The 24,590-nt window shown below is 37.3% G+C and overlaps 1 protein-coding gene across 5 annotated transcripts in view; it reads right to left on the minus strand.

Annotated features, from left to right (window-relative positions):
• The window catches only part of C16H8orf34 (chromosome 16 C8orf34 homolog), a 454,294-nt gene that overhangs the window by 165,891 nt on the left and 263,813 nt on the right, over positions 1–24,590 (minus strand). For all 5 annotated transcript variants that reach the window (XM_030795298.1, XM_030795297.1, XM_030795295.1 and 2 more), the window contains one exon: positions 15,744–15,879. In XM_030795298.1, the coding sequence (XP_030651158.1) occupies positions 15,744–15,879 (136 nt within the window). The remainder of the gene's footprint in view (positions 1–15,743; positions 15,880–24,590) is intronic.

Here is a 24,590-nt window from a genome sequence, read left to right on the forward strand (position 1 = left end):
AACTTCGGGAGTGAAAAGGCCTAAGTTCTAAGGACATCATTATAAACTGGAGTGTCCAGATGCCAGGGGCCATCTTTCCCACCACATGGAGCAGTCTGTCAGAAAGTGGAATCTGGAGACAAAGATGGAGATGGAGATCGAGGTAAGGAAACAGAGAAAAGGAGAGAGAGGAAGAAAAAGGGAGAGCTTCCTGTTGATAATCCCCTAATCTTTCATTCATCCAAGTACCTAAAGAATACCTCATGTACACTTGGGTGCTGTTTCCGGAGAAGGCGCTCCTTTACCGAGTACGCCTAAGATCAATTCTTCTAAGTCATTTTCAGAGCTGTGCAGCTGCCCTCACCAATAAGTCAGTCTCTGTAGGTTTAAAGAAACCGCCAGTCAGAGCAGATGCATTGGGAGTGTGGGGAAATCTTTAGCACCTGCGGTAGATGTAGTACTGTGGTTTTCTGGGCTGTGCCTGCAGCACCTGGGACCTGGCAGCTGGGCTGGAATCACCAAGCACAGGGCCCTTCAACATGGTTCTGTCTGAATACAATTTCTCAAACCAATAATTATATTTTACCGCTAGAATTTTTAAGGTCCAAAAGAACAATCTAACTTTGGGTTAATAAGAAAAAGTCACAGGCCAAGGAATTGAAAAGCAGTTTCCACCTAAAGTTTAGGGGCCTAAGGCTAGATATTCAGCATAATTACCAGTGCCTACATTCTAGAAAGTTGGAAATAGGATAACTACCATCCTCCTTATAATTGATAAACACAGAGTTTTAAATCTTGCTATTGTTGTTGTGGGTTTCCCCCCATCCCCTATACAGATGCTCCTCGACTTACGGATGGGGTTACATACCTATTAACCCATCGTAAATGGAAAATACTGTAAGTCAAAAATGCATTTAATACACCTAACTGCTCGAACAAGCTTAGCCTCACCTATCTTAACTGTACTCAGAACACTTAGTGTGGCTGACAGGGAGCTGAAGCTTGCTGCCACTGCCCAGCATTGCAAGAAAGCATCATTGTAACATAAATCTCTAGCCTAGGGAAAAAATCAGAATTCAAAATTCAAAGTATAGTTTCCACTGAATGTGTGTGGCTTTCACACCATTCTAAAGTTGAAAAATGGTAAGTTGAATCTTCATAAGTTAGGGAACTTCTTTACTCAAAATCAAAGATTTTGTATTAAATGCTTTCTAATTCACTACAGGAAAAAATATTTTATACTAAAACTGAGAGATTTATTGCCTTATTTTAATTTTAAAAAATAGTTATGTGTTTTACCTTTTAGTAGCTGGTACAGCTATTACCGAATGTAATACTGAGAATGTGGGCATGTAATATGATTATTGTAAGAGTTTAGATTTTTGCACCAAAATTAAATCCAAAGCTAATTTATAGAATATGTAAATACCTAATTATATCTAAAGCTATTTACATATTCTACAAATATGATATAAAACCTGAGTTTTGAATGACATGTATTGCAACAAAATGGGTACTAAATGTAAATAAACACCAGTGATTTTTATTAAAGCCTCCAGAAAATCCAGACAATCTAGAAATTAGATATTTGGAAGATTTTCCATGTAAATTTTTTGGATACGCACTAAAGGTATTATAGCTGACTCATTTCCCCATTATCTTTCAAAAGTGTAATTTTATTCTAGTTTATATATACTAGTTTCAAAATATTCTTGACACTAAGATACTTGAATTTATATTTGCTTTACAAAATAAAGTATGAATTTTGACCTAGCAGTCAAAAGAATTTTTCAGGCAAAACTTCAAGTGCTTCAACATATTTTGTTTTGTTCTTTGTTATTTATATTAAAATGTAGGAATCATGTAGAAGTTGTATTTCCTTTTTATATCCCCATGGAAGAATAGGAAGCTTTCATATGCAGGGCTCAAATAAAATTGAAAATAAATTAGATTAAATACTACACATGTAAATCAATATATTTGATTATAATATACAGTGTATTTGTAGATCAAAAAAAGCAATAAAATTATAAATTTTGAAGATTATACCTGGATTTAGCAACGTTGAGGCCCTGAATTAGATACAAATGAATCAATACATATGTTGTTACCCTTTTATCTGGAAGAGGAAAGTAAATCACAGTGAGAAAGTGAACAAGGGCAGAAAGCAGAAAAAGATAAAAAATGAACCTGAAAAATAAAAGAAGCAATCGCTTTTCATTTAAAAGTACTGAGAAAGCTGTCTTAGTCTGTTCAGTCTGCCCTATAACAAAATACCTTGGACTGGGTAATTTATCAACAACAGAAATTTATTGCTCACAGTTCTGTAGGCTGGGAAGTCTAAATCAAGGTGGCAGCAGATTTGGTGTCCAGTGAGGGATCTGTTCCTTATAGAGCGTGCCTTCTGTATGTCCTCACATGGAAGGGTGGGCAAGCATGCTTCCTTAGGCCTCTTTTATAAGGGCACTAATTTCATCTGTACTGAATGAATGCAGGTATCTTTATTCAAAATTATTCGAAATTAATAGTAGTATGAATAATAATATAAAACAGAATTGTTTTAACCCAAACAAAATTATATATATGTTCTTGTCATATAAATATGTATTAAAACATTGTGGTTGGACCAGACAGTGCTGAAATAAAACCATAATATATAATTTTGGAGTATTTTTTGATAATTTCTGTTTAAAATCAGGCCCTTCTCTCAGTAGTTGGCAATATGCACCAAGAGAAAATTAGTAGCTATTATAGACTAAATGTATGTGTCAGCCCATTATGTGTGTGTCCCCCCTGAATTCATATGTTGAAATCTAATCTATAATGTGATGCCATTTGGAGGTGGGGCCTTTGGGAGGTATGTAGGCCATGAGGGAAGATCTCTCATGAACGCAATTAGTACTCCTACAAGAAGAGGTTAGAGAGCTAGCCAGCTGTCTTTCCACCATGTGAGGATACACCAAGAAGTTTGCATTCTGCACCCTGGAAGAAAGTCCTCACCGGAACCATGCTGGCATCCTCATCTCAGACTTGCAGCCTCTAGAGCTATGAGAAATAAATTTTCCTCATTTATAAGCCACCAGTCTATAGTACTTTTTTTATAGCAGGCAAACAGATTAAGATAGTAGCTAAAAACAGGAGCTTTTCAGGATATTAGAATGTAAATTAGCATTGGTCTCAAATTGAAAGTAAACTAAAATACAGGAACAGATTATTTACCAGACAAGTGTAGAAATTATATTGCTATACAGAGTAAGATACTGTGAATGACTCTATAAACTCTGAAACGACTATCCTGGCTACAAATCATTGGTGAAATCAATGTAATCTAAAAACAAAAGGAACCACATAGGATTTTAAAAAATTAATTCAGGAGTTTTATTGTTTGCATAATTTTCTATAAGGTATCCCAGAAGTCTTACTGCAGTTTTAAATTTTAGTAACCTTAAACTGCACTAAGAATCTTGGGACCTCTTATGTTTTACTTATTACATATTTTCTTGACTTGAAAACAAATAAGTAATTATATTTTGTCACAAATAAAGATCTTTAGTAGAAAAAGAATTTTCTATTACAGAACAAAGAAGTTAAGTAGGAACACAACACTGTTATAAATTGAGTGGAAATATCAATATAAAGCCATGCCTTACATACATATTTATCCAATAAAGTGTATTTTTGCCCTGATTTTTTTCACTAAAGTAGATGAAAAGCAATGCCATTCCCACAATGCACCCTAATAAGCAGATTTTATTCTCTACCATACATTTTTGCTAACAGGAACCAGGGATCCTTGGAGAAATGTCTAATTCCAAGTTTGGCACTGTAAGGCATAAGATAAGCAGAAATTTATTATATTAGAAAGCACTTAAGATAAACCTGATTTCAAAAAAGGGTACCAAGACAATTCAAGGTGGAAGGAATAATGTTTTCAACAAATGGTGCTAGAACAACTGGATACCATGCAAAAGAATGAAAATGGATCCCTGTCTCACATCATAGACAAAAATTAAGTCAAAATAGATCATAGAATTGAATATAAGTGGTAAATTTATAAAACTCTTAGATCACATAGGAATAAATCTTTGGGAACTTGAATGAAGCAATAGTTTCTTAGATATGACACTACATGCCTAAGTGACAGCAGAAAACACAGATAAATAGGACTTGATCAAAATGAAAAAGCTTTGTGCTTCAAAAGACACCATCAAAAAAGTGAAAACCCTCAGAATGGGAGAAAATATTTGCAAACCATGTATCTGATAAGGGTCTAGATACATAATGTATAAATAATTCTTACAACTCAACAATTAAAAGACAATAGCCCAAATTAAAAATGAGTAAGGAATTGAAATAGATACTTCTCCAAAGAAGGTATCAACATGGCCAAATGTCAATTAACTAACAAAGGAATAGGCATGGAGTACTGGCTCACCTTCCTCTCCTCTGTCAGGCATCTCGCTCAAGGATGTATTTTGTAAAGGAGGTGTGGGGGATCAACCACCTCATTGGTTCATTGATTTTCCAATATGGTTATTTCTCATTTTGTGTGTGACTCTGTCTATTATGATGCACGGAAGTCAGTCCATAGATATCACTTAGCACCCACTGGAAGTTTAAGACTCTTCCCCTACCTGAAAATTGAGTGCATAGACTTTCTCCAGACAACATACTATTTTATTTTATTTTAGATTCAGGGGTACATGTACAGGTTTGTTACATAGGTATATTGCATAATAGTGGGCTTTTGGATTCTAGTGTACTCATCACTCAAGTGGTGACTATTGTACCCAATAGGTAATTTTTCATCCCTCACCCCCACCAAACCTCCCCACTTTTGGAGTCCCCAGGGTCTATTTCCATCCTTATGTCCATGTGCACCCAGTGTTTAGCTCCCACCTCTAAGCAAGAACATGTGGTATTTTATTTTCTGTTTCTTAGTTATTTCAGTTAAAATAATAGCCTCCACTCGTCCATGCTGCTGCAAAGGACGAAAGGATTTTGTTCTTTTTCACAGTGGCCAGTATACTATTTTCATTCCCTAATTGTAGGATGCTTATTCTCTGGGTGGCCTTAGGCTTTTCCTGAATTTCTCTTCCACATATCACAGATATTCTCGAAAGTCCAAAAATCCTGGAAGAGAAAAAGAGTTTACCCTGAATGAAGGACACGGCAAAGTCTTGAGGAACTAAATGGAGAAGTGAAAATATATCCTCAGGTCTTCTGGTATGAACTGGAAACCCAGTGGACTAGTACAGACTGCAGGATTCATAAACAGGCTTTCTTGCTGTTGTTTGAGCCGGCTGCTGTAACTAGGAAGATCACCTTTCCCTGACTCTCACATCATCCATTTCCTTCACATCACAGTCTTCGGAAAGGGTTTTATGGAATAGATGGATGGATGAATAGGTAGATAAAGTAAACATACAGATTTGTACATCCACAGGGAGAATGATAAGGAAATCCACCTCTTGATAATCAAGGTGATAGAGGAGCTAGAAAGAAATTTAGGCAGATAGTGAGGGTAAAAGGAGTTCTCAGCAAGGCTTCCTTCTAACAAAAAGCAGCCCCCAAACCATTTCTTTTCTAACAAAGAGCAGCCTGTAAAATTGAGCTGCAAACATAGATAAGCAAGCTGGAAGCTCACCCTGGTAAATGCTGGCAGTTGTGCCAATAGAACAGGGCTACCTGGAAGCCAGGTATGTTCAACATGGAGGCTCCCTTTTGTCACCATGTATATAGTGAAGAACCAGGCAACATGATGCCAGCCAGGTAGGGAACCCATCTGCATAATAAAAGATTAGGGTGGGGTGGCCAGCCTCTTCCCACTCTATGCAAATGGCACACCTGGTCCGACCAATCTTTTGTGCCCTATGTAAATCAGACACCACCCCCTCAAACTCATTTATAAAACCTCTGCATTTCACCAAGGAACTGGTAATGCATTTTCTCCGGGACTCCTCGCTGGATCCCTCTTGTCTCTTTCTTTTGTCTGTTAAACAAACTTCTGCTCTGACCCTCACTCTGGTGTGTCGGCGTCCTAGTTTTCCATGGCCATGGGACAACGAACCTCGGGTATCACCTCAGACAAATGATGCTGCTTCAAAAGTACTTCTATTTATTTAGTTAAAACCCAATCAGAATTATTCTTAATATTTTACTCGAACAAACCTTATGACTGTTTCACAGACCTTCAATTTAATATTTCTTTTTTTTTTCTAAAATATACTGTGACTTCTCTGGATTTAAATGTATATTTGACTTCTTTTGAGATGTATATGGCCAGTTTTTTCTCTTGAAATAGACTTTTTTCAGAGTAGATTCTCCGCTGAAAACTGAGGTAAACACTCCATTCCACTACAACCCCATAGGCAAAAATTATCATCCCCAGGTTCATATAGAAAATTGAAGTCTACAGAGGTTTCTTTTCCATACGTTGTACAGTGGCCAAGCTGAGATTTCAACCCTGATACCACTTGCTCTGAAGCACCAGCTCTTTGTCATGTAACAAGAAAGGCTTTGAGATGGTGTGTGTGAGCGTGCACACATGTGCATACAAGGCCCTCCCTCCCCTATGAATCACAAAACAGCTACCAGAAGGAGTGGGGTTAAGGAGAATCTTGCATTGACTTACAAGCAAAAGAAAAACCATGAAATTGAGGTGGCCCCCAGCTTCTGGCTGGCATTTGTTATTCTCATGTCTTCCTTCATGTGATCTTGAATGAACAATGAGGGCAGTATACCAATATTTCTGAAGGTGAGGCTTTTTTCCACAGCAACAGCCCTCATGAAATTGCAACCAATCACATCTGGGATGATGTAGCCATCCTAACACGTTTTATTTTCTCCCATGGCACTATCGTCATCTGACATTTTGGGTTGCACTTGTTTGCATGTCTGATTCTAGCTGATATACAAGTAAGTTCCTAGAAATCAGAGGTGTTCATTTGTATTTCCAGAGCATATCACAGTATCTGACACAGAGTCGTGCTAGATAAATGCATTTGGATTCAAATTAAATGTTTCTATCACTTGAAACATGGCAGTAGATGGTGCATTGTATACACGACTCAAATGGAATCTTTTACACCTCTAGGCCTGGGAGGTCAGCTTTATGAAAAACTGCAAAATTTAAACAAGTGATAGTAATCCTTTTTCTCCTTATCCATTTTCCTTCATGTTTGCTTTGCTCACCATTCCTTCCCACAGGAAGTTGCTGAATATAAACGTGTAAAATAGTTAAGAAAAAAAATCATAAACAAAATGAAACCAAAGATAATGTATGGTTATTTACATAGGTTTTCTCAAGTCAACTAATAAATAATATAGACAATTTGAAATGAGTTCACATTGATAAGACTTAAAATTCATCTTTTTTTCCAGCTGTCACCAACAGTGATCTACTTGTGCTTTATCAAGTCCACATATAACTAGACTCAATATATTAATCCCATGATATTTAGGAGAAATGAAGAACCATCTTTGGTTGAATTACATGAGACAAATCAGTTAAAAAACAACAAGCTATTTAGGAACAAATTTCTCCTGGGATTCTCATGCTGTAGTTTCTGAGCCAGTATCACTGTATGTTCTCTATAATCCAATTTCTTTTAAAATGGCTTTCAGCTCCCTTTTTTGTGCATTATTGATGTTAAGCATGAAGGAATGCAAACACTTGCACCATCAAAAGCAAACAGCATCTTACCACCCGGAATGCCCTGGCATGTGTCCACACAAACAAGATTTAACTCTTGAGAATGGCAGTGGGTAGACAGAATTAGTGGGTGGTCTTTCCAGAAAAATGGCTTATAAACTTTATTGAAATAGTAATTTAGTGCCTTGGTATCAGCAATTGTCTGCCAGTTATTGGTATCTTAACTGTTATATTAAAATAAAATTCAAGACATTAAATAGAGAATTTTAATGCAATGCTCACGATTTTTCAAATTATAATTTTTTTAAGCCAGGAAAATTTTGATAATTACTGATAATTTGCATTACTGACCTACCAACACTTTACTTTTTTGATATGGCTTACTTTATACTGTGACTCCTAGGCAAGAAATGCAGCTTGTTTTGCCCATATCATTCGAGGGTGTCTAACTGTATTTGTGGAATCTTCTATAAGTCCAGCCAAGACACTCATTGACTATTTTAAACATCTACCTCATAACAAATAAACTCACCAATTATAAGAACCACTACTATATCCTGCATAGTCAATGCTCTATTTACTCAAAGTTGCTGTTTTATAAAGGCTTATTTTACTCATGATCTAAGGGGGAAAATAAGATGTTCTGGATTAGATTCTTTATAAATTTTGATGGTGAGTTATCTATTAGCCATGTATTTTCCCACTTGCCAAACAATGTCATTTCTCTGTTTAAATCACACAAATTGCAGCAATGTTCACACCAGACTAAGGCTGTCAAGTGATATGAAAGTAACAGGATAATTTCCAGCTTAAAAACACAAGCTATTTTGCACTTTTCTAACGTCATGTGAAATATTTATGAAAAAAACCTTCTATTTTTCTTTATTTCTTATAACTATGCTAAACAACAAAACGTGTTATATTCTTGATCCTTTAATCACTTTTTGGCACAGAATACTCTACAGAGCTATTTAACGTAGCTCTAATTTCTCTTTCCCTGATGCCTGGAAAAGTAGAAGTTCCTCCAGTAGCTGTGCATCTCTCAAATCCCTCAGTCATTCCCAGTACAATGTGTCAGTCCCACTACTGAACACATCTTCCAGTCAGGTTCTGAATGAGAAGAATTCTTTGCAGATATCTCTTTGGCATAATGATTTCAATTCCTTTAAATATATACCCAGAAGTGGGATTGCTGGAACATATAGTAATTCTATTTTGACTTTTCTACAGAAACTCCACACTTTTCAATAATGGCTATATTATTTTTCCACGAACAGTGCACAATTGTTTCCTTTTCTCTACATCCTCATGGGTACTTGTTGTCTTTCCTCTTTCATCTTTTTGATGACAGCCATTCTATCAGGTGTTAGGCAATACCTCTTTGTGATTTTAAATTGCATTTCCCTGATGATTAGTGATGACTAGCATTTTTTCATGTTATCTGTTGGCCATGTGTATGTCTTTTTCTGAGATTCGTTTATTTCAATCCTTTGCCCATTTTTAAATTGGGTTCTTTGTTTTCTAGTTATTGAGTTGTTTGAGTTCCTTATATATTTTGGATATTAGCCCCTTATCAGAGTATGGTTTACAAATATTTTCTCCCAGTCTGTGGGTTGGCTCTATTCAGTGCTGCCTTTGCTGTGCAGAAGCTTTAGAATTAAAAACGGCGTGTCACAGTGATATCTGCATTCCCAAGTTCATTGTGGCATTATTCATAATAATGAATAAGCTAAGTTATGGAACCACTTCAGGTGTCCATCATTGGATCAATGCATAAACAAAATGTGGTATATATACACAATGGAATACTATTCAGCCTTTAAAAAGAAGAAAATTCCGTCATTTGCAACAATGAACCTGGAGGATATTATGCTGAAATAAATAAGCAGGCACAGAAAGACAAATAGTGCATAATCTCACCTACATTTGAAATCTAAAAAAGTCAAACTCATAGAAGTAAATAATAGAATGTTGGTTACCAGAGGCTGGGGGAAGGGGGACTAATGAAGAAAGGGAATATGTTGGTCAAAATGTACAAAATTTCAGTTAGACAGAAGGAATACATATGTTTCAATGATCTATGGCACAAAACAGTGACAATAATAAATAATAATGCATTGTATATTTCAATAACTAAAAAAGTAGATTTTAAGTGTTTTTACCACAAAAAAGGTACGATTGGTGATGGATTTGTTAACTCACTTGATTTAATCATTCCACAAAATAAAAATATATCAAAACATCATATTGTACCCCATAAATACACAATATATACAATTATTATTTGTTATTTAAAACATTTTTTAAATTAAATTTTAAAAATTAAATTATATTTAAAATTAATTTAAATTAAAATTTTTGCTCTTACTGCTTGATAAGAGCAATAAGGTTCTGGATATACTATACACAAACTCACTTTCAGACACTGTGACAGTAGGGGTCAAAAGATGTGCTACCTTTCCTCACCCATCATAAGGGTCACAGATGACACTCTTATAACAAAGGACAAGGTAACAAGAGAAAAGCATAACAAATATATTTAACTAAAATTTTAGGTGACACAGGAGCCTCCAGGAATAAAGGCCTAAAGACCCAGGAAGAGGAATTCTGGTTTCTGTGTCTTGCTTCAAGGGAGAAAGAATGGCAGAAGACAGGAGGAGGAGAGAAAGTCAGAGAGACATTGCTTCTGAGGTTCTACCAGTCTCCTTCAGTTCAAAGTACCCAACATGCCAAAGCGCCATATTTGGGGTAGCAAGATCTGAGTCCCTATAACCCTATGAGTAGTTTACAACCAGTGGAGTATTTGAGAAAAAGATTAAGGAAAATAAAAATCTGAAGAGTGGGCTCCACTTTTTACATTAACTAGGTCATTGACGGGCTCTTTGGAGAAACCCTCAACATCCCTTGAGTCTTATTGATTCTATATCAAGATGGTTGATAATATCTTAGCATTACAGTATTATTTCAATTTCACAACACATCCATTAAGCTCACTTATTAAGTTCTATGAGAAAATGATTTCTTGACCTTGAAACTCTAAGAAACAACAACAACAACAACAAAAAACCAAAAACATTGCCACTTCACACGTTTCATTGAACACAGAAATCTTGAAAGATGGACCACAGATTTCTCCCCTGGCCAGTCAGAGTCTTAGGCAGAGAGAAAACACTCAATGTCAGGAAAATGAGGCTCTTTTTTTCTTAATATCTTAGCATTTTAATGTGGGTTTCTCAAAAAGATGAGGAAAAAAACTCAAAGCATTTTAAAATGCTCAAATATTTACACAGTAATTATCCCAGCACGCGAGAAAAAGAGAAAACTGTGTTGTTTCTAGTTATCGTATCCAGCCTTCCCACTCGCCCTTGTAGATATCTCCAAGGCTATATGAACTCCATTTCACAACTAAAAACCCAGCTTTTAAGAGCTTTCCCTAAAATGACGTACCAGGTAAGTTAGAGTGTGGATGTCAGATCCCTTTTGTCACACTCCAGAGCAGATTGTCTTTCTATTCTACCTTTGTGTAAACTCTTGAAAGGTATTGGTAAGTAAAGTGACATAATTTAACATTAATTATCCTAAACTCTCTTACTCATCTGCACCACACTGTCTCCAATCCTGCAATATTTGGAATTAAATCCTGATTCCAAGGCTAAAATCCAATGTGTGGTTTTGCTCTATGAATTCTGCATTCTCCTCTCATCTGTCTCTTCCCCACAAAATACAGATGCCCAAAAAGAAAGCAAGGGGGATGGGCACAGTTCTCTAAATGAAGCAGTCATTTTTCTACATGTTGGTCTGATCTACAGCACTGAATTTCTGACTGGCTCACCCTGTCTGTATTCTGAGGGACTACCTGGCTCTAAAGACTGCAGGCTGCTTGCCTTAAACTCGTGCCCATAACCTGAGACTCGGAGACATTAGAATGCTGTCTGTATCTTCTTGGCACCGGATCCTTCTCCCACTGGCCTGGCCAGTCTCTTCCACCTGCATTCTTCCAGACCTGATTCATTTCTTATCCTTGTTCTAGCTGAAGGAGTTTAGAACATGCCACCCCAAAATATGCTGTTTTGGTATACTGATTACTTTGAGCTGAAGGCACTAGAAAACAGCAAATGCAACAAGAGGCTTTCTTTGAACTTCCCTTATCCGCCTAAAGACAGATTCTCCAAAAGGAACTTCATCATTACCATCAGTCACCTCCCCGGAAGTTTCATTAACCAAGGAAGATGAACTTTTATCACAGGAGAGGGAGACTAGGAATTGACACCATGCCCAGGTAAACTTTCTCACAAACTATCATTGATTATCCCAAAGACCCATTCTTCTTTCCCCCAAATCATTCCCTCTCCCCTAAGTTGCCTCCATTCCCCTTACCCTATCCACTATGAAGAGGGTACATAAGCTCCTAAATCTCACTAGGTTTTTGAGCATTCACTTTTCTTTCCTGTGATGCCACTTAGTTCATAATTAATTTGTAGACCTTTTCTCCTGTTAACCTGCCTGTTGTGAGTTTATTTCATAGATTCACTTACCAAATGTTTAGAAGGTAAAGGGAGCATCTTTACTCCTTTATACGGTGTTTCTACAATTCAGAGGTTACAAACAAAGGCCTCTAGACTTTAGACAGATAGTATAAATGAATGAAGCTAAGCAGACAGACCAAAGTGCACTGGAGCATGACTGCTGGCCTCAGGTTCTAGAGCAGGAGGAATCTACTACTGTGAAGTATTTCCAGAATATAGACCCAGTGTTATCAGCTGCACTGATTTTTAAGAGAAGGTAGATATCCTGATTTTTTTTATGTGAAATTGGTAACTAATTAGTATGGTCTGAATATTTGTGCCCCCTCCCAAATTCATATGTTGAAACATAACCCCCTGTGTGGTAGTATAAGGAGGTAGGGATTTTGGGAGGTGATTAGGTCACAAGGGTGGAACCCTCATGAATGGAATTAGTGCACTTACAAAAAAGACCCCAGAAAGCTAGCTCACCCTCCCACTATGGGAGGACACCATGAGAAGACAGCCATCTATGAGGAAGCAGGTCCTCCCCAGACCTGAATCAGCCAGCACCTTGATCTTGGACTTCTCAGTCTCCTGAAGTGGGAGACATAAATACTTGTCATTTATAAGACACAGTTTATGGTATTTCTGTATGTTATTTTATAGCATCCCAAATAGACTAAGACACTAATCAAGTGGTATTTCAAAGCATTATGTGGACACACAATACAACCAGACATTCCCCACCGTGATTCAGTTTATAACTTCTGCGTCTGATAATTGCTCAGCCCTGCTTAGAAAGTATAATTCTCACAATTTTAAATGCCTTACTTGCAAAAAGAGAGGTGAAACAGTGACATGGATTGGTGTTAGAGAATTAATGATGGAAAGCTTTGATAATCACATCAACGTACGACAAAAGTAATCTACCCAAAGTAACAATGGGAGACAGTTCTCCATGTGTCTCTCATATTTAAAGACATTAACAGGCTTTTTTTAGATCATCTGTTCAAGAATATTTGTATAGCATAGGGGTCCCCAACCCCCAGGCCATGAACCGGTACTGGTCTGTGGCCTGTTAGGAACCTCCTGGCACAGCAGGAGAGGTTAGCCGCAGGCAAAGGAGCATTACCACCTGAGATCCGCCTCCTGTCAGATCAGCCATAGATTCTCACAGGGGCATGAACCCTATAGTGAACCATGCATGAAGGGATCTAGGTTGCATGCTCCTTATGAGAACCTAATGCCTGATGATCTGAAGTGGAACAGTTCTATCTCAAAATCCACCCTATCAACCATCCATGGAAAAATTGTCTTCCATGAAACCAGTCCCTGGTGCCAAAACGGTTGAAGACTGCTGATCTAACACACAGCCTTGGAGGATACAGATGGAGGCCCTCCCTGGAGCAACACACAGGAGTGCTAATGGTCTGTTACAGAATAGTCACATTTTCTAAGGTCAGTTTCCTCTTACGTAATATAATCTTTTGCACTATTTGTGTTACTCTAAGAACTGTGGCTCAGGAAACCAGTGAAGATGCTAATACCCTGGTTATTGTTATTGCTGTAAGTAGTAAAGTCCTTGGTCTCTGACCCAGGTGTTTCATGAGTTTTCCTAGTATGCATAAAACAGTGGTAGACTAACATATAAAGCTCCAAATGCAATAAAATCTCAGATTCTCTATTGTTCTCGACAACTGATACTTGTTTTTTCTTTAAATTCTAGCTATAGTAGCTGCTCTAAAATGAACAGTCTAGAATCTTCTTCCATACTGATTACCACATTTATCTGAATCAATATATTTCTCCTTTGCTTTTGAAAGTACAACAATGCCTTATTCTCCATCAAAAACAGTCATGAACTTTCATCATTTCAAACACCTAAATCTCTTTCTATCTCATTGTTTTTATCTATTTTAGGCCTCCATCTTCACCTTCAGACAATAGCTTTGTGCTTACCAATAAAGCAGAATGACTAGTAGGTAGACTGTCAACCTATGCTGGCTGAGTTTCAAACTGTGTTTTTCTACCTATTGGTTGTATTACTCTGGACAAGTTATTCAATCAATACATGCCTCAGTTTTCTTACCTATAAAATGGGGATAGTAATAGTAATTAACTCCGAGAATGATCTGCAAATTAAATCAGTTTACACATTTCATGTCTTTAGACTAGTATGTGGTTTATAGCAAGAATGTAATACGTGCCACCGATGATTATTCCGTTGAATATTTTTTGAAAAATTCCGTTAAGTTCTGACTTTAAATGCAGGTTGTTTGTGATTTACAGTCTATCTATTAGGAAGCTGAATGATAATTTAGGGCTACAAATGTGCTTGGTCCTTTCACAGTTCAAATCCTCAATAGATTAGAAAAACATTTTTTATAAACTTTCTGTTTTGAAAAAACAAACACCTCATATCCCAGTCTTCTACAAATGACATGAACCAAGCATCGATCCCTCTCCAGTCAAAATGTAAATGTACAACTATACCACAAAGTTTAAAACAAAGTATCATATAACTCTTCCACTGACGACTGTGTTCACTCAGGATGCTTAAATATTATCACATAAATATTAGACGTTCTCTTCACAGCCCTACTAAAAAAAGTCAATCCACCAAATATTACTTGTCTGAAGCAATGTTTCCATTGCTGTTTTCACTATGCTATGCCATTTCTCTTAATGGCCTCAGATAACATCCCCTGATTTTCTAAGAGCTGTCCTTTCTATTTTTCTGAGCCTGTGAAAATTAAAGTAAAGCTTCCAAAGGGGTAAAGCAAAAGAGAAAAAGCTACAAAAATCTGGTTTGATTTTCCTACACTTTCCTCCCTCCCTATATCCAAGCAGCTAATCTCCTCTCAAACAGTACAATAGAGCAGCTAGACATAAAGAAAAGGAGATAAAATTGGCCAGCCAGTACATTGTTCTTGCTAATCTGGACCATTTACATAAGGGTTAGAAGGCTTGTTTCATCATTTAAACAGGCTTAAAAGCCTCTTTGCAAATGAGATTTAGTTCCTACAAAAGAATGAATTCTAGCTATTTGGTGAGTTTCTGCTAGACCAGCACTGGGAGCTGACTTGGCAGTAACTACAAGCTACTTCTTTGGCCACATACGGTATATGCAAAGATTGCTTCCAGCTGCCAAAACTGAAAAGCGTCAAGCTGATTAAATTCTTTCCAGGAGGTGAACAGGATGAGGGGCAGGTTAAGATGTCAATAATATCAGATCTTAAACTGTACCTGGCCAAACTCTTCCTCTATGCAGGTGCTTTAAAAGTGGCTTTGAATGCTCAGAGCCGTTAAATTTTCTTTCAAAGAGAATGGAATGGTGGACAGTGAATGAAATTCAGAGACAGAAGACATAAAATAGTCTCAAGCCGTGAAGCGAAGACAATCTAAACTCTTTGATTCATTGTTGGTCTGAGTGGCATTGGGCACACGATAAACTGCATAACTAACTCCCTTGCCAATATTAGCACAAAAGATCACTGGAAGGAAAAGATGTTCTTAACACAGAAGAGTACAATCTTTGCATCAAAATCTTAGATTTTAAAAATCAAGATCATGTTTATATATACTATACCTATTATGTCTTTTACCTGGCACACCTTGAACAGATGTTCAGTGTGACCTTGGCCTGAGGCTCAGCAGGGTAAGTAGGACGGCCTTGGTTAAATTTGCTCCCAGAAGGTACCAGGGTTGTTACTCCCTCCATTCTTAAATCATTAAGATCCTCTGTAACAACACAAACAATTACAGAGAAAAAAAATTAACTCTAGTGGAATTAAGGAGAAAAATTCATATTTTCAGGTATCTGCCATTAGTTTGTTAAGCAAAACAATACATAACCCCTTTGCAAAAATCTAACTACATATATCAATTATTTTTCAAATTATTTCTAGACGTAGTTGGAGACAAATTATGTGTGAAGATTTACAAGAGACAAAACGGTGAGAGACTGAATATATGGAGAGTGGGCAGAGCACTTATGACCACAGACCGACACACAACCTCTGCCATACTCACCGGCGAAGCCAAACTATAACCTCTGCAGCAATCAGCCCTAACTGGTCAGGTCTTGGTCAATGACTGCCAGCTCTCCTATTTTTTCCCTTTGTTCTCAACTCAGAACCAACCACACAAAACCAAATATGTTTCAAAACCAATTGCATAAACCCTCCGCTTCTAATGAGTCTGCTTTCAGCTTCCCCATCAACAACCTCCAATCAAAATATAACTGACGTCTTCCCCTTTTTCACTCTCAATGTTTGCTTTCTACCTTCACCTGGGGAGGACAACAGTAAACCTGAATAGTCATGCTTCAAAGGTTTACTGAAGCCCACTTCTATTTTTCCCAGGTCCTTAATCAAGAATCAAAAGACCTAAATTTTCTCTTGAGATTCAGCTCTGTTACAATATGTATATGATCTCCTACTTTTTCAGAGAACAAGGAAGCTTGTAAAAAGGATTCCAATTACTTGCTCTCAGCTTTAGCACTAAAGATATATAAAGTTTCAAAAGATAAATCATAATTTTTACAAAAATCTAATTCATTATTGAAGGCATAACGTATGTGAGGAGGAAAATCACTGTCTTCTGATGACTAAAGATCATAAAAACATCCTAGATCCCTCAAAAAACAATCAGGAGGATTGCATGTTTTAACTGGATATTACAAATGAGTGTCAAATAAATTGTTCCTGAGATGGTGACATCTCAGTCTAAATCATGAACCGGCCTTATGGACTCTGAAGAAGGCTTGTCAACAGACTTCTTCCACAGGCATCCCAAGTGAAAGCCTTGTTGTCTACTTGTGCATAAGCGAACTGGAAAAACACTTAGGGTTTTAACTCAACTTCATGGGAGTCATCAAAAACTTATCACCTTGACCCGGTTACCAAGGCTTATTCCCCTTGTTTAAGAGCCTAGGTGCCAATTCAAAACCGGGTGCTTCTGCAGAGCTAATTACAGGCTCCCCTCTTGATCTCAGGATTCGTCATGCAATACAGACATTACTTACTACTCCCTCTGAACACACACTTTTCAGCCAGCATTAAACACTCATGAGAGTCGGTTACTCTCTTCCTCTCACATTACTGTTCACCACTAGAACACCCTATTTTTGCTACTCTTCTGCCCCTGCTAGAAGAAGTGAACCCGTGATTTTCTTACCTCAGGAAACTTTCTGCACTTCTGTATTTGAACTGCCATTGAAAACCCTGATCCAATATTATTTGTTGCTGGATCATATTTCAAAACTTGAAACTAGAGGTTATCAAGCAGAGTATGCTACCACTAATTTGTGTGACTATGAAATATAGTCCTCTATCAGAGGTAAAATTACTCCAGATGGCAGAAATATTGTATGTACTTGAGTTTGTTAACTGGACAACGACCTCAGAGTAAATACATATACAGGTACAATTAAAAAAAAATACATGACTTTGGGGTGCTCTGGAAACAAAGGGTTTCCTAACTTTGCTAGAACCTCCATCAAACATAGAGAAGATGTTTAAAACACTTTTAAATATAGTCCTGCTCCATACAGAGGTAGTTTATTATAAAGATTGAAGCTAATGAAAATATGAACAATACAGAAGCTAAAAGAAATGTTCTAATAGAATATTTTGCTAAAGAAGCAGCCTTAATGAAGGTTATGAGCCTATCTAAAATTTTAGAGAATAAATCTCTAGAGTAATTACAAGACACCATTATAAAATACCAACATTTAGCCCCTGATTCTGAAAAAAAAAACAAAAAAAACAAAAAAAAAACCACAGTTCTAGCTTTAATCAGATAATCTCTGGCATTTTTGGTGGCACCAGATGGCTTCAAATGAATACTAATTAAATTCCTCCATGAAGTGACTCATCATGGTACAGACAAACTGGTTACAATCTTAAATTTTCAGAGTAGACAGCTGACTCAAGACCTTCAGAGGGAGATAATGACCTCAGAGAGTAGACAGCTTTTGCCCACCATATTGGATCAAGATCTCTGGTGTAACTGCTATTTTGTTTTTTATCTACTTAATTACAGCCATTTTCTAAAGACCCCTGGTAGTTACCCACCCACGATGACTCTTTTTCTCTTTCATTTTATTCTTATTAAAATTTCGGATCAGAGCATAATCACTTTCTAACACTAATCTTGGATTATCCTAAATAGTAACCTTCAAGCTCACTGATTGCTGGATATGCTATCCATCACGAGACTATCATAATCAAAAACCCTTGGAAAATTTCGGTCTCATCAAATGAGACCACAGGGAATTAAAGCCAAAGCATTTCCACTTGAACTTACATGGATAAATCAACCTGTGATTTTGCCAGTGTCCCTTTCTCACAAAATAACCCTATTATTATAATCTATTAATTAGAATCTATGTAATTCTAAATTTGAATTCAACAGCCTTCATAGGAGGGTGAGCCAATTACTTGTCACCTGGAAGAGACTAATAGAGATTCACATGTGTAACCCAACTAATGAACAGCCTTGATCCAACCTCAGGTCATGAACAATTTCTTTTTTCTGGATCCCTGTGTATTCCTACCAGATACTACTTTCCTTGCATCTAGATAGCTAGTCCTGCTTGCTTCATGCACACATACATCATGCACTTTAAAAATAGCATTACAAATCTTACTGGTACACAGACACCCTAATTCTGTAGATCATCAAGGCTGGGAATTTTAATTCTGATGCAAGCTCCTAAATGAGGCCTCCCTTTAATATTCAGGCACTCTACTTGGAGGAGTTACTGATTCATTGTTTATACAAACAACCAAAGCAGTTTTCAACAATAGAAACCATGCAAACAGAAGACTATAAGACATGTAGCACTAATGCTGGCAGAAACCATAAGTGATACTACCTCTACCCTAGATGGAATACAGATCCATCTCAACTGTTGGCAAGAGAGTTGAACAATCGCATTCTTCTGGATTTTTTTTTTCACTAGTCATGGTGGTATATGTACCATTGCTGACACTTCTTGCTATACTTGGATCAGTGAAACAGGTAAGGTAGAAAAGTCTACATGTCAGCTTGACAAAAGGCTACTTGGTTCTCTAAGTTTGGTCCTCATGACCTTGAGATTTGTTCTTCTAGCCTGGGTTGGACAATTCAAGTTCTTGGTTCTGAAGAACCAAGTCAGTCACCCCATTGGCTCTGAAGAACCAGGTCAATATTAAATTGACTTAAATTCTTTTTGCTTTTTTCATAGTGTCCATGATGCTGGTACATTGAATTCCATATGGAGGCTTAAATGCTTGTATGTGGCCACTCCCTCATCAGATGATCGCAATGATGATGCAACAAAAAAAGATTAAAAAGATCTTGTGATACGATTGACTAAGGATACAACTGAACAATCATCAAGCAGTGAAGCTTGGGATCTCTCACCTTACCTTTTTACTAACATCCTTTTGGCAAAAAAGAGAGTGACCAAAGGAGGGGAGATTGAATATATATGCAGACAATAGGTGGATTATTTATTTTTATTTTTATTTATTTATTTTTTAATTGAGACAGAGTCTCGCTCTGTCACCCAGGTAAGAGTGCAGTGGTGCGATCTCGGCTCACTGCAACCTCCTCCTCCCAGGTTCAAGCAATTCTCATACCTCAGCCTCCTAAGTAGCTGGGATTACAAGCACACGCTATGACGCCTGGTTAATTTTTTGTATTTTTTTTTTTTTTTTTAGTAGAGGCAAGGTTTCACTGTGTTAACTGGGATGGTCTTGATCTCCTGACCTTGTGATCTGCCTGCCTTGCCCTCACAAAGTTCTGGGACTATAGGCATGAGCCACTGCACCTGGCCAGATCATATGCAGCATTAGAACATTGACCCACAATCTCTGCAGCCATTGCCTCAAAACATTCAGGACTTCATCAATAAAGATCAGTTTCCCTCGTTTCACCCCTATTTCCAACTCAGAACCAACTGGAGAAAGCCAAGTGTGCTCCCAAAACCAATTGCATAAGATAGTCTGTTTCTAGTCAGCCCTTCTTCAGTTTTCCCATGTCAACAACTTCCAGTCAGAACATATTCAAAGCCTTCCCTTTAAAAATTATTATTATAAAGTTTTCCTACTCCCCCCGCATGCCTTTGGGTCTCTGATAAATGCAAGTGATAGTGGCTGACTCCCATTCTATAACCAGCTCTGAATAAATAGATAAATGTTCTCTGCTTGTTTTCATTTGTGTAGTCTTCATTTATTTCCATAATGGCAACCTTCAAATATCTAAAGGTTTGTCACAGAGCAGAGATATTAGAGTTCCCCCTGTGCCTGCAGAGAAGAAATGTGTGTAAGAGGAGAGTGTGTTTCTCATCAATATAACAACCTTTTAATATTTATAGTTGCTCAAAGGCATACTGTACAGTGCTGTGTAGGAGATGTGATTACCCCATTCCTAGAAATGTTAAAAGCAGAGGCTAAATAATTGTTTATAGTGGGCAAATTAGAGTTTTGCAGAAGCATTATACTAAATGGCTTAATCCAAATCTAAGCTTCCCATATATTCTCATCATACTTCTATGATTTAGGGTACATCTGTTAAAAAGAATATATTGATTATGTAAAAGAAGACTGTTTAAATGAAGCAATCACCTTTTGGGGGCCATTTTGTTATGAATTAGAACTAAAAGTTGCTTTCTCTTTTTTTATCTTGGAGCCACAAAGCACACCACACTGACTTATTAATGTCTTTCATACTGATATGAAGAAATTGTGTGTTAATTCTGGCCTAGGGAGCCCAGACATGCTGGCCCCTCATTACCTTTGAGGATATGTTCAAAGGCCAAAATCATCAACTATCTACTTGCTTCTGTACCATTTTTCTACTAATAAGACACAGAATCCTGGTATGGAGCGCCATGGCAATTATCTAAGCATTTTTAGATTGTTTGACATACGTAGAGAAGGTAATAAGACATGAATTTTATGACTGCATTTTGATGAACAGTAAAAACTCCCTGCCAGAACTCTCCTTTCATGTGCAAATTTGAGTGTATTTAATGAGACTTTTTGAAGATTTCCTAGCAGCTCCTCACACCCCATCTGGATAGCACCTCTTTTTTCCAGTTCAGAATAACTATCACAGTGTGGGAGAACAGAGAACCCTAGAGTCAGAAGCCTTCTGGAATTCATTTGCTGGTTCATTGGAGACTTCAGAGTGCTGTAAGCTGAAAGTGCTTCAACAACTGCTATGGTTCTTGTAGTGTCAGATGTGACTGTGGCAATGGCAGTGAAATCGGCTCCTGCAGTCTTAGAAGAGGCCTCACTCTGAAAAGTGTCCATTCATTTTTTCTTTCTTTACAAATACTTATTATTTTAAAGAAGATCAATGAGCTCCTAATAACTACTGAATACTTACCAAGCTCTAAAAGGTGACAGAATGATAAAAAATTTGGTTTGGTCATGGGAGAATACTAATAACCTATGCTAAATTTACAAAGAACAAAAATAAAATAAAATACAAATATAGGTCTCTCTAGCTCCATTTCCTTAACAACATTACTTAAGGGAGCAGGTGTCTAGGATTAAGTAATTAAGAGAAGTAAAACCCCAAAAATGCCTAACCTTAGGAAGGTTTGGAAAGTTTATGAAAATGATAAGGGAGAAAAACAAATTAAGTAATTTAAGTAAGATTCTGTCTAAGCACTTTTTAATACTGCATAAGTCAAGGGAGGAAATACCAGGAACATATCCTAGGTGTAGAAAGCTGAGAATCTTTGAATACTAATGGTATTGAAGGAGGTAAAAATATGCCATTCTGGCATGTTGACTATTTTGAGTTAAAGGCATTTGAAATACAGCAGGTGCAAGAAAATTACTCTGACCTTCATTCTATTTCTTAAAAACACAAAAAATGAAATTCATATGTGAAAGATGCCCACTTATACTACAAGAAAAGCAACATTCTTATCATCAAAGACAAAAAAATTGAGATGGAGAGAATTCTGTACAGATCTTTTAAAATATCTCAACCTGTAAGCCTTCCCATATTATTTATTAGATTCTTCACAATTTACTATTCTTTGTCTGATTCAGTATATAAGTGATTGCCTCTGTTTTTTGGATCTTCATTTCCTTTTGAGGGCTCCCATGCCATGTAAAACTGTATTAAGTATTAAATAAATTCATAGGATTTTCTTCTGTTAATTTATATCGTGTCAATTTAATTCTCAGGCTCAGCCAAAAACCAAAAAACAAAACAAAACAAAATCAAAACAAAAACAAAAGCCTACAAGGGAAAAGGTAAAGTACTGCCTCTCCTATAGTATCAGAACCTTTCTGTCTTTTCTTCCTTCTTTTTTCTTTCTTCCTCTCTTTTTTCTACTCTTTCTTTCTTCCTTCCTATTTGGGGACTTCTTTCCTAAGATATTCTCCAAAATATTCTTTACAATATCCAGCCCAGTGCCACAGATATGGGAGATATACCATCTTTGGTTGCAAGTAGATAAAAATTTAGTCTGTTAAGAAGAAATTTGGTAAGCTGGAAATTTCTTAGAAGCAATTACGAATAGTTTCCACAACAAAAAAATTTGTGATTCTTAAGATAACAGTGGTAAAGAAGGATAATATAAAAATCAACTGATGGGAACTTTAAAAAATATACTTGCCCTATTTTGATGCTTTGAAATTGAACTGTCTAGTAAGTGGGAGAAGAATGTTAGGAAGATAGATAACAAAATATTATGTGATCAACCCCATCCCAGAAGAAAAATAAATGTTTTAACTGTTATAAGAAATACATAAGAAAGCAACTGAGGTTGGGGGGAAAATACCAGATATTGTCTTTTGGCACTTGGCCCTATTCTTACTAGCTTCCATGCTCCCCTGTATTGGAGAGGCTAGAAAACTAAGAATTGAATTGCTTACACTCTTTTACTATCTAGTTCGCCACATAAGTTTTGTCAAGCAGCTGCAGTAGCTAGAAGAATTAACAGGTAGAAGAGAGGTAGAACCACTCATTTTCCTCTAGCAGCAGCTCCAACTGGGTGGACTTTGTAGGTACAAGTGCTGTTGGTTGATTATTTTTTAAAACTCTCTACACTTCTATTAATATTACAAAAGATTTATGAAATCTGAAGCAATTTCCTGAAGTTTTCTAACTTCTGGGTAGCAATAGCCAATATCTGCACTGCTGTAGCAGAGGTTCTCCTTGAGGGCTCTGCCCTGCAGCAGACTTCTGCCTGGACATTCAGACATCTCCATACATTCTCTGAAATCTAGGCAGAGGCTCCCAAAGCTGAACTCTCATCTTTTTTGCACAGCAGCGGGCCCAATACCATGTGGAAGCTGTAAGACTTGGGGACTGCATCCTCTTAAGCCATGGTCTGAGCTATACCTTGGCACCTTTTAGCCACGGCTGGAGCTGGAGTGGCTGGGATGCAGGGCACAATGTCCCAAGGCTGAACAGAGGAGCAGAGCCCTGGCCTGACCCACAAAACCATTTTTTCCTACTAGGCTGCCAGGCTTGTGATGGCAGGGGCTGCTGTGAAGATCTCTGACATGCCCTGGAGCTACTTTCCTCATTGTCTTTTCCATTAACATTGGGTTCCTCATTACTTATGCAAACATCTGCAGCCAGCTTGAATTTATTGCCAGAAAATAGGTTTTTCTTTTTTACTGCATGGTCAGGCTTCAAATTTTTCAAACTTTTACACTCTGCTTCCCTTTTAAATGTAACTTCCAGTTTCTGATCTTTTCTTTGTGAACAAATATGGGCTACACTTTTACCAAAAGCCAGGTCACCTCTTGAATGCCTTACTGCTTAGAAATTTCTTCTGACAGATACCCTAAATCATCTTTCTCAAGTTCAAAGTTCCATAGCTCTCTAGGGCAGGGGCAAAATGCCACCAGTCTCTCTGCTAAGATACAAGAGTGACCTCTACCCCAGTTCCCAAAAAGTTCCTCATCTCCATCTGACACCACCTCAGCCTAGACTTCATTGTCCATGTCACTATCAGAATTTTGGTCAAAACTATTCAACAAGTCTCTAGGAAGTTCCAAACTTTCCCACATCTTCCTGACTTCTTCTGAGCCCTCCAAACTGTTCCAACCTCTGCCCATTACCCAGTTCCAAAGTTGCTTCCACATTTTTAGGTATCTTTAGGCAGTACCTCACTCCTGGTACCAATTTTATGTATTAGCCCTTTTTCACATTGTATAAAAAACTTCCCGAGACTAGGCAATTTATAAAGGAAAGAAGTCTGATTGACTCACAGTTCCACATAGCTGAGGAGGTCTCAAGAAACTTACAATCATGGCAGAAGGTGAAGGGGAAGCAAGACACATCTTACATAGTGGCAGGAGAAAGAGAGGGAGCAAGGAGGGAACTTCCAAACACCTTTAAACCATCAGATCTCAAGAGAACTCCCTCACTATGAGAACAGCATGGCGTAAACCACTCCCATGATTTAATCACCTCCCACCAGGTCC

The sequence above is a fragment of the Nomascus leucogenys genome, chromosome 16 (assembly GCF_006542625.1).
Source record: "Nomascus leucogenys isolate Asia chromosome 16, Asia_NLE_v1, whole genome shotgun sequence".
Classification (NCBI taxonomy): Eukaryota; Metazoa; Chordata; class Mammalia; order Primates; family Hylobatidae; genus Nomascus; species Nomascus leucogenys.